The 16,368-nt window shown below is 55.6% G+C and overlaps 1 protein-coding gene across 2 annotated transcripts; it reads left to right on the forward strand.

Moving 5' to 3' along the window:
* The first annotated feature begins 4,497 nt into the window (after positions 1-4,497).
* Positions 4,498-15,993, forward strand: Sema3b (semaphorin 3B). 2 transcript variants are annotated; one of them, XM_052187351.1, is made up of 21 exons: positions 4,498-4,590; positions 6,037-6,154; positions 6,602-6,657; positions 7,016-8,400; positions 8,519-8,705; positions 9,479-9,636; positions 9,806-9,868; positions 10,261-10,380; positions 10,456-10,549; positions 10,733-10,852; positions 11,657-11,802; positions 12,111-12,222; positions 12,332-12,401; positions 12,503-12,647; positions 12,957-13,176; positions 13,672-13,763; positions 13,846-13,887; positions 14,077-14,234; positions 14,326-14,381; positions 14,470-14,609; positions 14,962-15,993. In XM_052187351.1, exons 5-21 carry the CDS (start codon positions 8,597-8,599, stop codon positions 15,355-15,357), a joined length of 2,241 nt encoding a protein of 746 aa, XP_052043311.1. In that variant the 5' UTR covers positions 4,498-4,590; positions 6,037-6,154; positions 6,602-6,657; positions 7,016-8,400; positions 8,519-8,596; the 3' UTR covers positions 15,358-15,993. The 2 variants fall into 2 exon arrangements, with proteins under 2 accessions (XP_052043311.1, XP_052043310.1); XM_052187350.1 differs by lacking the exons at positions 4,498-4,590; positions 6,037-6,154; positions 6,602-6,657 and adding an exon at positions 6,675-6,917 and having other exon boundaries at positions 7,016-8,705.
* Positions 15,994-16,368: the final 375 nt, after the last annotated feature.

Below are 16,368 nucleotides of genomic sequence, written 5' to 3' on the forward strand. Positions count from 1 at the left end.
AGGGGGGGTCTGTGGAGGAGCAAGAGAGTATTAGGTGTTAGTAGGATAAAAACGCATTTTATACATGCTGAAACGTTATAATGAAACCCATTCACATATGCTAATAATCATTTTGTAAAGAAAAAAATTGCCAGAATACCACGTCGCCAAACCAGAGGGTGGGGACAGGCTGTCAAGGCAGGGTTCATGGGGGTCTGTCATTGGCTGCATTGGAAGGTTGATGTGGAAAACAAAGCTAAGGGAAGTGCCGAGGACTGGGCGGAGCTCAGCGCTAAATGCCTGGGTTTTCTTCCTAGAACCAAACTGCAGGGGCAACCGCGGGCTGCGCCTGCTACCCGCAGGACTGGGAGAAAGCGGCCCCAACTGGGCGGAGCTCCGAGGCCTCTGCCGCCGGCCGCCAGGGGGCGCCACAGCCCGTCCTCTCCGTAGCGGCTGAGCTGGTCACGCAGGCTGACGTCACCGGGTCCCGTGGAGGACGCTTGACACAAAAGCAGCTTTGTGTGGCATTGGAGGCTCCGCGCCCATGGCCTGACAAAGCGGCTGGGTCCTGGGGCGGGCGGGGGTCGGCGCCGCGGAGGCGGGGGAGGGAGGGGTTGGACCCGGGACCTGGGACTTCACCTCCTTACACCTGTCAGTGGCCACAGGCCACCCGGCCTCTGATGCTGGCAGGAGATGAAAGGTTGTGGCGGCAAGGCGAAGTCGGAAGGAGTGCCTGCTTCCCTAGGCCTCTCCCCCGCCCCAGTTCCTCAGGCCATTCCGGCTACCTCTGCCACAGGGTACAACTGACAAGAACAGGATCCTGTGCCATCCCCAAATCCCTGTCTTTCTTTAGAGGCTCGGGCCTGAACCCCAGTGTGCGCAGGCGGGCTGGAGCTATTCCAGAGCCACCATACCCGCCCAGCAGGAAGCAAGCACCGGAGATGGTTCCTTCCTTCTGTCCTGAGGGGAACCCCGCACAGAGAGCCATTGAGGGACTGGCATTGTCTGCCTGATGCACCCGGTGCCTCCCTGCCAGGGTGGGCCATCTAGGGCTCTGTCCTGCATCCACTGGGTTCTCACTCGGCACTGGGTCTGGGTGTGGCTCTGGCAAGCAGGGCTCACCCTGGTACAGACAGTTAGGCCCCACCTGCCTTTGGCTCTTCTACTGCAGCTCTGATTTGGAGGGCATAAGGCTCCATTGTCCCAGGACTGGTGGGGGCGGCTTCTCAATTCAGCCTTTCTTTGGCTGATGGGAAATTCCCAGCCATGCTTGGGGGGCAAAGGGGAGGCAAGAAGGACCTCCCAGGTACCAAGAATCCTAACTGGAGGTACCCAGTGAGGTAGACATCCCCACTGCTAGGAGCTGTTCTTGGCTGGGTCCCAGCAGTTCCTCAATTCTTGGGAAACAGCTGAGTGAGGAAAGAAATTGAGTCCTTTCCCTAGAACTCTCCCAATGTCCACGCCCATGGGCAGCTGCACTCTGAGGCCCAAGACCCTTAGCAGGAAATACAGAGCCAAGTAGGGGCCCGAGCTTCTGTTTTCAGGGTAGGCTGGGCAGTCCCCAGCCTATGAGGACTGCCACGAGGCTGGTCGGCCTTCAAGAGAACTTGGCTCACTTGAAATAGTTGCTGGAACTACTGATGTGGTTGGTGGTGGTGGCCTTGGTATTTTTAACCTATTTGTAGGGCAGCGGAACAGCTGGGAAGAGAGAGAGAGGAACAGGCCCTTAAGAGTCAGAGGCCTAAAGAAGGGAGCTTATGGGAGACTGTGGGGAGGAGGCAGGCCCTGCAGGCAGGTGGAGACAGATGTCCCGGACAGAACAGGAAAGGGGCCCTTCCTGGGATTATAGCTAGAGCTTCTGAGACTGCAGGGGCTGCCTAGTTCTGATGGAATCTCGAATCGTCTTTCAAAGCAGACCAAGACTTTTGGTGTTTTGTCTATCTCTGATAGTATGTGTATGGGCCACAACATGCTTGTGGAAGTCAGAGGACAACTCGTGGGATTCCGTTCTATCCCTTTGCCATCTTATGATCTGGGGACTGAATTCAGCGCGTCGGGTCTGGTGACAAGCACCTTTACCTGCTGAGCCATCCCGACAGCCCTAGAGCCCTAACTTCTTTCATCCCTCAAAAATCATTACATGCACACTGTCAGACCAGATCAACAGACTAACCTCAGACTGAAGCTTAACAGCCCTGACTTCAGCTTCCTGGCTAGTGGCATGGTCAGCCAGGATCCCAGTGGCTTTGGGTGACAGAAAGGGATGAGAATCAGACTACAATGTCCCAGCCGGGCGGTGGTGGCACACACCTTTAATTGAAGCAATTAAAGCACTTGAGAGGCAGAGGCAGGGGGATCTTGGAGTTCGAGGACAGCCTGGTCGGAAGAGCGAGTTCCAGGACAGCCAAGACTACACAGAGCAACCCTGTCTCAAAACAAAACAAAACAAAACAAAACAAAACAAAAACCACGGTGTCTCTTGGCTGAGTGTGGGCTGATGACTAAGCCCATCCCCCAACACTGACCCAAATCCCTGTGACTAAAACCTATGACCACCGCCATATGGGTCTGCATCTCCCGGACTCCGTTTCAATCAGACTAGAACGTCATGGCCTCCAGCCAGTTGGGGCATGTGTACAGCTGTGTTACAGCAAGGATGTGCGTGCTCGCCAGACATTCAGCCTTAGTCACACAATGAAGGGTTCAAGGGGGACAGAGGTGAAGATCACATTCCTCCTAGCTTTTTGTTCTAATTTCTCAGTGGAGATGCAATCTTGCAGGTCATCTTGGTTGGGAGAAAAATCACAGATAGTTTGGTATGATCTCCCATCGCCACTTTCTGGTCTCACCAGGGTTGTGGAAAGTCAGTTGGGGGCGGGGAGGGAAGGGAGGCAAAGGGAAAGTGAGACCTGCTATTGACTCCCCCATTAATTCCTGAGCCTCATAATGACCCAGCAAGCCTAGGAAAGTGGAAGGGTTTGCTACAAACATGCTTTCTCTTGCTCCTTTATGCTGGGTATCTCCAGAGCTGTAGAGTCTCCAGTGATGATGGTCTCTCCATTGCCCACAGTGGAGAGCCTAAGGCCTGGTCCTGAGGTTCAAGAGGAATCTTCCACAGGGGAGGAGTAATGGCTGAGGGGCCTGACAGATTGCAACAAGTGCAGCAGGCGACACTAAGGGGTTCACGACACTAAGGGGTTCACGACACTAAGGGGTTCGCGACACTAAGGGGTTCGCGACACTAAGGGGTTCGAGACACTAAGGGGTTCGCGACACTAAGGGGTTCACGACACAGCCCAGGTGATATTTTGGCAGCAAAAGCTCATGCATTCAGAAATGGAGCCACTGGGAGGCTAGAAAACTGGCAGGACCAAGGCGGAGCTAGTGTAGTGCTGTGGGCTCCAGGCCAGGAGCTTCGGTCCCTGTAAGCTCCTGCGTGGCAAGTTAAGATGCAGAAGCAAGGTACTGTGGAAGATGACCCCAGGCCCAGCTCAGGGGCAAGAGGCAGGTAGGATCTTATCCTGCCTTCAACAAGACTTAGGGTAGGATTCCCAGGAGGAATGGCGTTTGGGTGTTGCTGGGAGTGGATTGGGGACTTTTGAGGATTCTGGCGAATCCCCAGGGGAGGGATCCCTGAGCATAGTGGATTAAGGCTAAAGAAAAGTAGCTATGCAGGGTAGGAAGTGGGAGGCATGGGTGGGGAGGAGCCGAGCCTGAGGCTGGGATGGTAGCTCTCACTGAGAAGGGTTTCCCACAAGGCCCGCAGCAGAAGATGTCCAGAGCTGTGCTGGCAATAGCATGGGCCTGCTCTGTGCCTCTAGCGTGCACCCAGCCTGCTCGGCCTAGGGGGAGTGAAGAAGGGTGAACTGTAAGGTTTGCAGGTGGTGGTGCTCGCCTTTGATCCCAGCACTTGGGAGGCAGAGGCAGGCAGATCTCTGAGTTTGAAGCCAGCCTGGTCTACAAATCAAGTTCCAGCTTCACAGAGAAACTCAATCTTGGGGATTGGGTGGTGGAGGTGGGGGTGGGGTGGGGTTAGCTGGTCACTACACAGGTTCTGGGCAGTCCTCCCAGCATCTTCAACTCCTACCAGAGTATACAGAGGATGCCCTCACCCACCCTCAAGTCAGGTTTTCCAGGGAGGCTCTATATATCCGACTTAGGGAATATAGTATTTATGTAAATGTCATTTGTGTCTGTTGATGCGTACAAAGTGCTATACAGTATTTTTGCAGCTTTCCTGCTATAGCCCCTCCCTCAAAGGCTGTAGAGAACGAGGCCCCACCCCCACTCCCCCACCCCCACTCCCCAGCTTCCCCACCCCACTCTGCTGGGCAATGAAGAAAACAGGAGTGTGGAGCTGTGATGTGGCTGGTTGAGGGGGGGGGACTCCCCATCCCAGAGGGGCTGACCTCAGCCTGGGAGGAATGTGCACGAGGGAGGGAGGGAGGGAGGGAAGAAGGCAGGGGTGGAGCCAGTAGGGGGAGAGCCAGAGCTAAAGGCCCGAGGCTCCTGGTGGTGGCCTCTCCTGCCACCCCTCCACCTCAGCTCTGACATGGCCCACTGAAGGGAAGGGCAAGAGGCAAGGAGGGGAGGAACTGATCTTTCCAAAAGGTGGGCCCGGGGGGTCCCCTGGACCATGGAGACCAGGCTTGGGGTTTGTGGGTGGGGAATGTCCTGACATGCCCTCGACTTTTTCCCAGATCGTCTGGGGCAGGTGATAGACTGTTGAGGGAAGTTAGGCTTCCGGGGGCTCCTCGTGGCAGTGCCTTACCGTCCCCTGGCACCAAGCTCCAGCCCTCAGAGTCTCATGACCTAGTGCCCACGTGGCCAGTGGGGGAAGGTTGCAAGGTGGAGCCTCCAGCCTTGATTGCAAAAGCAGGTGTGAGCAGAGAGCCTGCGATTGCCACCCAGCCCCTGACACTGGCATGACTGGCACAGCCTTCATCAGATGGGTGTCGGGTGTCCTACGGCCTCCATCATGCCACCACAGGGAGCCCAGGCGTGGTGCAGATGGGTGGGATCCATGGTGAGGCAAGGTGGGCAGGCAAGTGCTGTGACACTATTTCCAAAAGCAAAGGGCAAAGCTTTGGTAGGCTGTACCATCAATGGGCAGTCCACAGGGAGAACACAGGCAGACCTGTGCTGGTGGATGTCTGGGTTTCAGACCCAAACCAAGACTGCCATATTCGAGAACCTTTAGAAAGTCGTCCGGTTGTGACACTGGGTACCTGATGTGCTACCTTTTAGGAGACCCCCTCCCCAAAGCCCAGCATGATGAAATCCAGGACTAGGGGGCAGAAAAGAGATCTGTGAGGAGCCTGCTGCTCTCCTCTTACTCTTCAAAGGAGGAGATATAGCTATGGGGGGGGGGGAGGGGGAGGACGACAAGTCACCTGGCTAAAGAGGGCCAGAGGCAGCTCCCTCCCTTGAGCTGGGATGTGAGTCTCCCGTTGTCAGAAAGATGGTGAGGGTTTCTGGCACTGTCTCCTGGTGTGAATACCAGGGCTGGTGCCTGGCATAAAAGAAAAGAGATTGGGTCCTTGAGTCTGGAGAACTGGAGGCAGTCTGGGCAGACTGGGGACACAGCAGGGGTGGCCAGGGGCCTCTGGCAGCACTTGCTGCTGGGTGGAAAATTGTAAACAGGCAAAGAATGTTGTTTGCTTGCATGAGGCCAGGGGAGGCTGCCCAGGTCCTTGGAGAGAGGCAGCCACCCCAGGAGCAGGGCAGGGCCTTGTCCTAGCAATCTGGCTCCTGTAGGGACACCCCTGGGCCTTCTCCCCCAGCAGCTAGACAGGTAGGTCAGGAACACTAGATCCTAAGGCTCCTGGAGAGATAAGTCTCCCCTTATCTCTGTCTGTGTCCCCTTATCTCTGATTGGATGACATCCAGGCAGTATGTAGCAAAACTGCAGAGTTGAAGTGCCAGGGCACCTGTGCCTTACAACCATACAACCGTGACCAGAGGCCTTCTGACCCCTGAGGTCAGTCTTGGGGAGACTGAGGCAACATCCAGCCCCTTAAAGTGATCCCAAGAGTTCAAACAGGGTGTGGTTTTCAGAACAAGCTATACAACCAAACCTCAAGGACTTCCCAACCTGGGCACCAAAGTCAAGTGTAGGAGTCTGTCCTGTGTGAAAACTGTCTGCCACACCCGGCTCTGGCCCTGAGGAGCAGAGGTAGGTGAAGCAAGAGTTGAAGGCCATCCTTGACTAATGGTAAGTTCGAGGCCAGCCCAGGCTATAGAAGATCCTGCCTTCAAAAAATAAACACAAACCTACAAAACTCCCTCAGGTACTTCTTGACTCTGGGTTTGATGGACAGGGCAGCCTTGCCAACTTGGAAGAGAGCTGGAGTCCATGGGGCCTTCCACCTTCCCAAAGTCTGCCCCAAGCTCCAAGCTAGCTGGGCTCTGAGAATGGGCTCCCACACTCTCCGCAGAAGCATCTCCTGAGCCCCCCCTCCTCCCCCTTTCCTGCCTGGCTGTCATTGCAGCCACTGCAGGGGGGGGGGGCGCAGACAGCTGAGGTCCGATCGGTAAGAAAGTGACAGGCTGGGGCCTAGAAGAGGAGAGGAGAGAAGAGGAGAGGAGAGCTCCTTCCCTGACCTCTGACCCACTGTCCCAGGCAGCTCCTGGGACCCGGACCTGCTGGTGAGTGTGCAGTCATCTGTGGAGGGACAGGTAAGGACCCGGAGTGCCTGGCCCACCGTTCCCTCTGCCTGCTGCACAGAACTGTCAGGGATGGTCTCTGCTGATTCTTCCTGCTTTGCCCTAACTTACTGCCAGGTTTCCCCTTGAGACCCAGCAGGAGAGGGCCATCTCTACCTGCCCAACCCTTCCTCCTCTCATTCCTCTCATGCTCACGGGGGCCACCGTCTCCAGCCAGTCCCAGCTGCCTGTGCCGGTCACCCGATCCACCCTGTAGCCCTGCAAACTTTATGGTATTCTGGGCGGTGGCTGGCCTGGTGGGGGCGGGGGCTTCTACTTAAAGGAGCCGTCAGGGGTGCCCTGTGGGCCCCAGCATGCTTCCCTTCCCCAGGACAAGAGGGGTCAAGGTGGGAGACACCTTTGCAGAGTTCTTGGCGGAGTGTGGGAAGGCAGCCGGGTCAGCCTCACAGACTCCTAGGACCTGAGAAGAGGCTCAGGCAAGTGAGCAGATGAAAGGAAAGGGGAAGAGATACGAGATAAGGTCCTGGGCTGGGAGGGGTCTGTGTGTGTGTGTGTGTGTTTGTGTGTGTGTGTGTGCGCGTGTGTGTGGAGAGTGAAGGGAGGAAAGATCTTCGACCTACCCTAGCAGCTAATTTCCTTCTTTAATTCACACTGGGACCTTGGCTCGTGGGCCCCACAGGTCCTGTGTGCTTCTCTAAAGGAGGGCCAGAGGCGCCCGAGCCTGGCTCACCTGAGTGTGCCAGGCAAGGCGCCTGGTGCAGTGGAGGGGCTCGGAGACAGGAAAGTTAAGATCGTGACATGGCAGGGACTTTGAGGGCAAATTATTGTTCTCCCTGGAGCTTAAAGAGAGCCAGAACCGTCACCGCACACTGGCCCCAGGCCTCTCTCGGGTCTCTGGTCGGATGGCGGCCTCTGCACGCCTAGCTCCTTCTCCCCTCAGGCTGCAGAGAGGAAACAGTCACAGAACTGGGCCTGCTGGATTTGGCCTGGGTCTGGATTGGGGTCCTGAGAAGAACAGATCACGCTTGTCAACAGAAGCGATTGATGTGGCTTTCGTGTTCACTTGCACATCTGCTACACATGTACATATACCTGCCCGTGCACACATGTGATTCATGTATTGAACACGCATGTTTAATGCTGGTACACACTTGACTAGATGTATGCACACAACACAAGTTAAGTATACAGATTTGTACTTCAACTTATAGCTACATAGGTGTGACACCTGCTTGCTCGTAGACATGTATGTGCATGCACTTGCTCATGTACACATATGTTCGTGTATGTGTGTTCACAAAGGGACCCTCGGAAATATATTCATATCCGTAGTCACCCACAACCATGGATCCGGTCCCAAATGTGCCCCTCCGTTTCCCGGCCTGTCTGTGGGTCCACAGCCACTCCCGAGGCCTCGCCCCTCCACCCACCCTCCCTTCAGCAGCTGCTTTGCTCTTTGCAGTCAGTGCCCTCTGAAGTGACCACGCGATCTGACTCTGTTGGCCCTTGGCCCTTTACTGCCTGGGGACCTTGTCCGCATCATCGGTATCCTTGCCTCTGCCCCAGGCTGGCATGAAGCGGGTGCCTAGTGTTTGTGAATTAGTGTCTGTGAGTGTGTGTGCAGAGGGGAGGTTACTGAGGAGGGTGACGTGGTGGGGCGGGTGCCTGCCAATGCAGGGTGACCCTGAGGGTGTGCCCGGTGTGGGTGTGTCTCTGATTGTGGCCAGGCGGGGCACCCTTGGTGGAGAGGAAACGGTATGCGACCCCCCAGCCTCTATCCCTAGGGGCTGTAATCTGATCCCTTGGGACTCCCCCATGCCCTCCCACTCGCCCTTACCCTCTCGGCTTTGCTGCCGAGACTCTTCTCTTCCAGATCCTGGGGCAGAGTCCAGGGCGGCTGAAGGCTCCTCCACACACGCCCGCTGAACCCTGAGCGCCCTGAGCTGCCGGCATGGGGCGGGCTGAGGCCGCCGCCATGATCCCAGGCCTGGCCCTCCTCTGGGTAGCCGGGCTCGGGGATGCCGCCCCTAACCTTCCCCGCCTGCGGCTCTCCTTTCAAGGTAGGTGCACCTGGCAAATGGAGGGACCGACCGGCTTGAACAGGAAAAGGGCCCGGTATGGAAAGATTTGCTGGTGCCAGTATGTGTATCCCCCATACTCGCTGGGTTGCGGGTATTCTTGGGCCATCTCCAGTTAACCCTGTCCTAGCCTCAGCCCCCAACCTTTCTGCCTACATTCTGCTCATGCTTTCCCAAGGAGGACCCCTATTGTCTCCATGGCAACAGTCCCTGCCTCCGTCTCATCCCCCATCCCAAAGCATTCCAAAAGTCTTTAGTAGTTAAGTCCAGGTTTGGGGACAGTCAGTGCCCCTTTCTTATGCTCCTTACACACAGGGGTGGTCCCTGGGCACAGAGTGGCATTTGCTGGTCAACTCTGCTGAATCCAAGCCCAAGTAGGGTGACAGGAAAGGGACTCCAAGCCTGGCATTTTAGAGACAGATTCTGTCCTGTCAGTTCATCCTCGCTTTGTCGTTCCTAGAACCCTGGTGTCCGTAAGCCTGGCCTCCCAGCATGCCAGCCCGCTTGCCCACACACGTTTTCCTAAAACTGTTTTCCCCTTTCTGGGCATGCACCACCCACCCTGTGATTCTGTACAGGCACCTGGGTGGGCCAGTCTTCATACATGTAAGCTCACATCCATGTAAGTGTACATGTATATGTCTCGAGTCACACGAGTAACCTTGGTCTGCAGATAGACAACCAAGCAGGGCCTTGAGGAGGTTCCTGTCACCGTTACGACAGGCATGCACCGAGAGAGGTATCTCTCCCCGCAGAGTTACAGGCCCGGCATGGTGTCCGAACCTTCCGGCTGGAGCGGACCTGCTGCTACGAAGCCTTGCTGGTGGATGAGGAGCGTGGGCGCCTGTTTGTGGGGGCCGAGAACCACGTGGCTTCCCTCAGCCTGGACAACATCAGCAAGCGAGCCAAGAAGGTGCCGGGGACTCCTGAGCTTTACCCAACTGCAGTGCCGCCTCAGGAAAACGCCTTAGGATCCCAATCTGTCTAGACTCTAGAGACTCTCAAAGGGATGGGCAACTGAATGGAGAAAACCCCAAAATAAAGAACACCCCAAGTCCCTAACCTGTGTTCCCTCCCCGTAGCTGGCCTGGCCCGCCCCTGTGGAATGGCGTGAAGAATGCAACTGGGCAGGGAAGGACATTGGTGTGAGTGTGGGCTACTCAAAGGGGAGCGTGTGGAAGAGGGTTACCCCCCATCCCGGGGCTGAGAGAGAGGCTAGCTTGTTAGGGCTGGGGTAAGGGCAGGGAGGTCAAGGCGGATGAGGCTTGGTGACTCAGGGTGGGAGCTCATGTGATTCTTCTCGGGGGTCCTCTGAGTCATGCGGGGAGCTGTGCATATCTCTACTTCCTTGTGTAGTCACCCTGTGAAGGTAGGTTGTCACAAAGAACACTCAGGTCCCTGTAACTCATGTTAGTACTTCCATGGGCTGATGCAGCAGAGAGGAAGGGCGGGGATGCCCCTAGTGACCTGCATCTCCTTCGGGGCTGCCCCCCACCCCCGGAGAAAGCCTGACTGCACCCCCCCACCTGCCCACCAGACGGAGTGCATGAACTTCGTGAAGCTGTTGCATGTCTACAACCACACCCACTTGCTGGCCTGTGGCACAGGGGCCTTCCACCCAACCTGTGCATTTGTGGAGGTGGGGCACCGGCTGGAGGTAAGACCCGGGCTAGACTGTGGAGAGGCAGGAAGGGTGACGAAGGGCCTGGCATTAACAACTCCCCTGCCCCAGGAACCCATGCTTCAGCTGGACCTGAGGAAACTTGAGGACGGCAAAGGAAAGAGTCCTTATGACCCAGGGCATCGGGCTGCCTCGGTGCTGGTGGGTGAGTCCGAAGGCTGGCACCCACTATAACTCTAGACCCTCTAGAAGTTCTAGAGCTTCATGTGTCCCAAGGGCACCCACCCAGATGTCCTAAAGTCTTGACTCCCTGAGCACCCCTGCCCCTAGAGCTCCCTTTTTCTCTGAGAGCTCATAGCCAGCTAAGCACCCTTTGCCCCGCCTGCAGGGGAAGAGCTGTATTCTGGGGTGGCAGCGGACCTTATGGGTCGAGACTTTACCATCTTTCGAAGCCTGGGTCAGAATCCAAGTCTCCGAACAGAGCCCCATGATTCCCGCTGGCTCAATGGTGAGATGCTGGTGGGGGCCCTGAGAGGGAGGGGACTGCCCTCCTGGAATAGGGAAGGTGCCTCGCAAAATGAGAAAACGTTGAAGTCTCTCCAAGGATCTACTGTAATATCTGAGCCAGAGGCACGGAGGCAGAGGCAGGCGAGAGTCTTTGATCCATGGGTCTCAGAGCCAGGACATGATGAGATACATTCCAGTCGCCATGAAAGATGAAAGAACAAAAAGGGAATAGAGGTGTCTGGGTCGAATAAGGGAAGCTATTGTTGGGAGGATCTATGAGTTATTAATAGCTTCCAGAACACAAGAAAGCCAGCCAACAGAATTAGATGAGCATTCTAGGTAAGGGAAATGATTAGTGCAAAAGCCCTGAGGCAAAAGCCAGCAAAGATAAGGCTCAAGCAACTAGTATTGATAGGAAACCCAGACTCTCAAGGGCTGGAGTCTTTTACTATGGGACAGCAGGAGAAACTGAAGGCGGGACAGGGAGTATTTGATCTGCTAAGGAGGAAGATTTGTGAATGAAGGTGAAAACGGATACCCAATCTCCTTCTTTTCCTGGCGAATTAAGCAAGTGTGGCATGGTCGGTCGGAAGCCCTGCAAAGGGGAGGGGGGCAGCCCGCTTGAGCTCATAGCTATGGTCTCTACTGCCCCCTCGTGGCTTCTTCTTGTCTTGCAGATGCCGATCTTAAGGGTGGGTCTTGGAGGCTCTGGTTGTGGGAGCCTGCAAGGGCATGGGGGAGTGGGGGTGTGTCATGAACCAGGACCAGGACCCGTGCCTGATACCCTGCCTCCTGTTTTGGCCAGAACCCAAGTTTGTCAAGGTCTTTTGGATCCCAGAAAGTGAGAATCCTGATGACGATAAAATTTATTTCTTCTTTCGGGAGTCTGCTGTGGAAGCAGCACCAGCAATGGGTCGCATGACTGTGTCTCGTGTTGGCCAGATCTGCCGGGTAAGGAGACGCTAGGCCAGTTCATCCCTTGGCTACCTTTGCCCCTGACCCTTTGCCTGCTGTGTTGTTGTTTTTTTTTTTTTTTTTTTTTTTTTTTTGGTTTTTGGTTTTTGGTTTTTGGTTTTTCAAGACAGGGTTTCTCTGTGTAGCCCTGGCTGTCCTGGAACTCACTCTGTAGACCAGGCTGGCCTCGAACTCAGAAATCCGCCTGCCTCTGCCTCCCAAGTGCTGGAATTAAAGGCGTGCGCCACCACCACCTGGCTTGCCTGCCGTGGTCTCATTCTCATCTCTTCTGATCCTGTGAGCAGAATGACCTGGGTGGCCAGCGGAGCTTGGTCAACAAATGGACCACATTTCTGAAGGCGCGGCTTGTGTGCTCAGTACCTGGAGTCGAGGGTGACACCCACTTTGACCAGCTTCGTGAGTGTCTTGAATGAAGGGTGGCATCGGGGGAGGAGGAGTTAGGGTGCAGAGTCCAGGAGCCTGGGGTGTGTGAGTTCTGCCCCGCCACCCTTGTCTTTCCCTGCAGAGGATGTTTTCCTTTTGTCCTCCCGAGACCGCCAGACACCTCTTCTCTATGCTATCTTCTCCACCTCCAGGTGAGGGGCAGGCAGCGGTTCCCCTGGGCAGCCAGTTTAGCTTGAGGGGGTGGGGGTGTGTGAGGTGGGGTTCCTCACTCCGCTCTCTCCGGTTCCTGCAGCGGCATCTTCCAGGGCTCTGCCGTGTGCGTGTACAGCATGAATGATGTGCGCCGCGCCTTCTTGGGACCTTTTGCTCACAAAGAGGGGCCTACACATCAGTGGGTGTCCTACCAGGGTCGCGTCCCCTACCCGAGACCCGGCATGGTGCGTGGCTGGGGACCGCTTGCAGTAATCACCTTCAAAGTCTCAGTGGTGGAGAACTTGACTTGGGTTTCCGCTGGAGGGGGAGCATGGTGCGGAGTAATTACTTCCTTTTTTGGTATGGGTGGGGAAATGTCTCCATCATAAAAGACGGAGCTGTGCCCCCTCAGCCTGAAGTTCACCAGGGAAAGGCTCAGATACTCAGGGCCCTTGCCCCGTCCCATGTCCCATCTTTCACGGTCCCAGAGGCTTTGAACAGAGGACTGAGCACAAAAACCCTGTATCTCTCTCTGCTTGACGTGCCTCCCCCAGTGCCCCAGCAAGACCTTTGGCACCTTCAGCTCCACCAAGGACTTCCCAGATGACGTTATCCAGTTTGCTCGGAACCACCCTCTCATGTACAACTCAGTCCTGCCCATGGGGGGGCGCCCTCTCTTCCTACAAGTGGGAGCTGGGTACACCTTCACCCAGATCGCTGCAGACCGGGTAGCAGCTGCCGACGGACACTACGATGTTCTCTTCATTGGTACAGGTCAGGGTCTCATCACAATGGCTTATAGGACAGAGAGCACCCCTCTAGGTTCCTTGGCCCAGAGGTAGCAGTTGTCCCTGGTCAGTCTAATATCTACATCTCTGTCTGGGCTGTGGCCCCACCTCCTGAAGGCTCCCCTCATTGTTTCAACCCACAACTGTTATTTTATCTTTTTTCCCTTTCTTTTTTTTTTTTTTTAAGATTTATTTATTTATTATATGTAAGTACAATGTAGCTGTCTTCAGACACTCCGGGAGAGGACATCAGATCTCATTAGGGATGGTTGTGAGCCACCATGTGGTTGCTGGGATTTGAACTCAGGACCTTTGGAAGAACAGTCAGTGCTCTCCATCTCTCCAGTCCCCAACTGTTACTTTTTCATGACCCAATCTCGATGAAAGTGGAGACAGGGTGTGAGCATACACACACACACACACACACACACACAGCTTGTTAGGGGGAACCAATAGTCACTCTGCCTTTTCATTGCTTCAGATGTGGGCACAGTGCTGAAAGTGATCTCAGTCCCCAAGGGCAGTCAACCTAACTCTGAAGGACTTCTCCTGGAAGAGCTGCAGGTGTTTGAGGTGAGGCCTCATCCCTCGTCACCCTAGGACACATCAGCTGAAGCCGCTGAGCCCTGATCCGCTTGCCCTGCCTCCCTTTCAGGACTCTGCCGCTATCACCAGCATGCAAATCTCCTCTAAAAGGGTGAGTCACTCAGCTTGGGGAAGAACGGAACACGGCCCACCAGCAGCCCCGTTGTCTTGCTTCCCCTTGGTTTTCAAAGCCCAGAGTTTCAGGTCTAGCTTCTCTTTGCTAGACGACGAGACCTCAGTGTTCCCAGGGAGCCAGGTAAGGGCTGTCCTCCAGCAGACTGCAGACTCTTGTGCCCTCTAGCACCAGCTCTACGTCGCATCGCCCAGCGCCGTGGCCCAGATTGCTTTGCATCGCTGCACAGTCCTAGGCCGCGCCTGCGCAGAATGCTGCTTGGCCCGTGACCCTTACTGCGCCTGGGATGGATCGGCCTGTACACGCTTCCAGCCTACTGCCAAGAGGTGGGTTGGTTTGGAGTCTGGGTTGAGCTACTGGGAAGGGAGTCTCCACAGCTAGCAGAGGAGGGCTCATAGGTTTTAATGCCTCCCTCAGGCGGTTCCGGAGGCAAGACATAAAGAATGGTGACCCCAGGACCCTGTGCTCTGGGGGTGAGTACCCCATCAGCTCCTACCCTCAGGTCTTGAAATTGCCACATCTAACCCTGCCTTGTCTGAATTTTTGCATTTTTGTCTCAAGACTCCTCACACTCTGTGCTGCTGGAGAGAAAGGTCTTAGGTGTGGAGAGCGGCAGCGCATTTCTGGAGTGTGAGCCCCGCTCGCTCCAGGCACATGTGGAGTGGACCTTCCATCGTGCGGGGGAGGCAGCTCATACCCAGGTGTGCCTCGCTCCACCCTTCCCAACCAGGCCCGCTTAAGAGAAACTATGCCTCGCCTAGGGAGGCCTTTGGCCTGTACCTCAAACCTGTGTGAGATCCAGTTCAGTCAGGCTCTGCTCGGTCAGATTCCCTTATCCTAGTTTGTCTCATCCTCTACTGCCCTTAGCTGCACTCCACAACCTAGTGATGCCCCACTGTGCCCAACTAGACTCCTGACCCACGCATTGAGGTTTCTAGTGTACCCCATCTCTCACTCAAGTGACCCCCTCCCTTAGATCGACTCATCCTCCCACCTATATTCCTCGTCCACTTTTGGCTTCCGGTGACCCTTTGTTCGTGCCCTCACATGTAGGTGCTTGCTGAGGACCGAGTAGAGCGCACAGCGCGGGGGCTGCTGTTGCGTGGGCTGCGGCGCCAGGACTCTGGCGTGTATCTGTGCATCGCGGTTGAACAAGGCTTTTCACAACCACTGCGTCGCCTGGTGCTGCATGTGCTGAGCGCGGCACAGGCTGAGCGACTGGCGCGGGCGGAGGAGGCAGCAGCTCCTGCACCACCAGGACCTAAACTCTGGTACCGGGACTTTCTGCAGTTGGTGGAGCCAGGCGGTGGTGGAGGTGCAAACTACCTGCGAATGTGCCGCCCACAGCCCGGGTCCCACTCAGATTCACGTCGTAAGGGGCGCAACAGGCGGATGCATGTCTCTGAGCTGCGTGCTGAGCGTGGACCACGTAGCGCAGCTCACTGGTGACTTGGCTGTCCCCCGCAATGGGGACCAGGCTGGATATGACACTCAGACGGGTGCCAGGAAGACAAATGAGTTGTGTGGCTAGGGCACACTGAGGTCCTTGGGCCAATGGAGACACACCTAACCCATATATAGGCCCTGGCCAAAGGGTAGCTTATTTATTAACAAGATAACCCGTGGATGTAGCCCTGAAGAGCTCAATTCAGGATCTAACCAGGAGGGGAGGGGACAGAGAAGTGGGGCTCTAGAGCGGACCAGGACCAGAGAGTTGTCTTGGGTGGCAAGTCCTCCGGAAAGCATTCTCTTTCTTGGGCAGTGAGCAGAAAGCTGTGACCAGATTAGACCGTTGGGTCTGTGATGAGGCAGGCCAACTGTACTAAAGTAACGCAATAAACACATTATCAGCTGACGTTGGAATGGCCCCAGCAGACAACAGGTAGTCCTAGACCTTGCCGGCAGTCTCCGGCATTGTCCTAGAGGTCTCAAGGCCTGCATTTTCCTCATCCAAGAATGCTGGAGTGAAGATTAAAAGTGTTAGTAGACAGTTACGTTGGTTCTAGGGAGCCTCTGGGGGTACTGGCATGCACAGTGCATTAGCGGCAGGTCCAAGCTTTCTGAAGTAAAAGCAAACAAACAACACTGGAAGTTGTGGGCAAGGATTATTAACTCACTGAACGGGTGACGTTTGAGCTGAATGAGAAGAAGGAGCCAGTCACAGGTGTCTGGTGACAGAACATTCCAGGAGGGAAGAACCAGCGCAAGGTCTTGGAGCTGGGGACAAACCCTCTAAGTGTGGTGAACAACCAGGAGGCTGATGTGGTGGTGTGGCACTATGGATTCCAGATGGTTTGGAATGTAGATCCTATCACAGTCTTGCTTTGCACGGTTGAGAAACAGAACAGATTCCACCCACAGACTAAAGCCTGCAAGCTGGACCAGCACCCTTCAAGAATGAGCAACGTGCCTCTCTGCATGGCCCGTGGAAAGGAGAGGGAGGACCAAGGTCTCTTGTGT

This window comes from Apodemus sylvaticus, chromosome 7 (genome assembly GCF_947179515.1).
Source record: "Apodemus sylvaticus chromosome 7, mApoSyl1.1, whole genome shotgun sequence".
In the NCBI taxonomy this organism is placed as follows: domain Eukaryota; kingdom Metazoa; phylum Chordata; class Mammalia; order Rodentia; family Muridae; genus Apodemus; species Apodemus sylvaticus.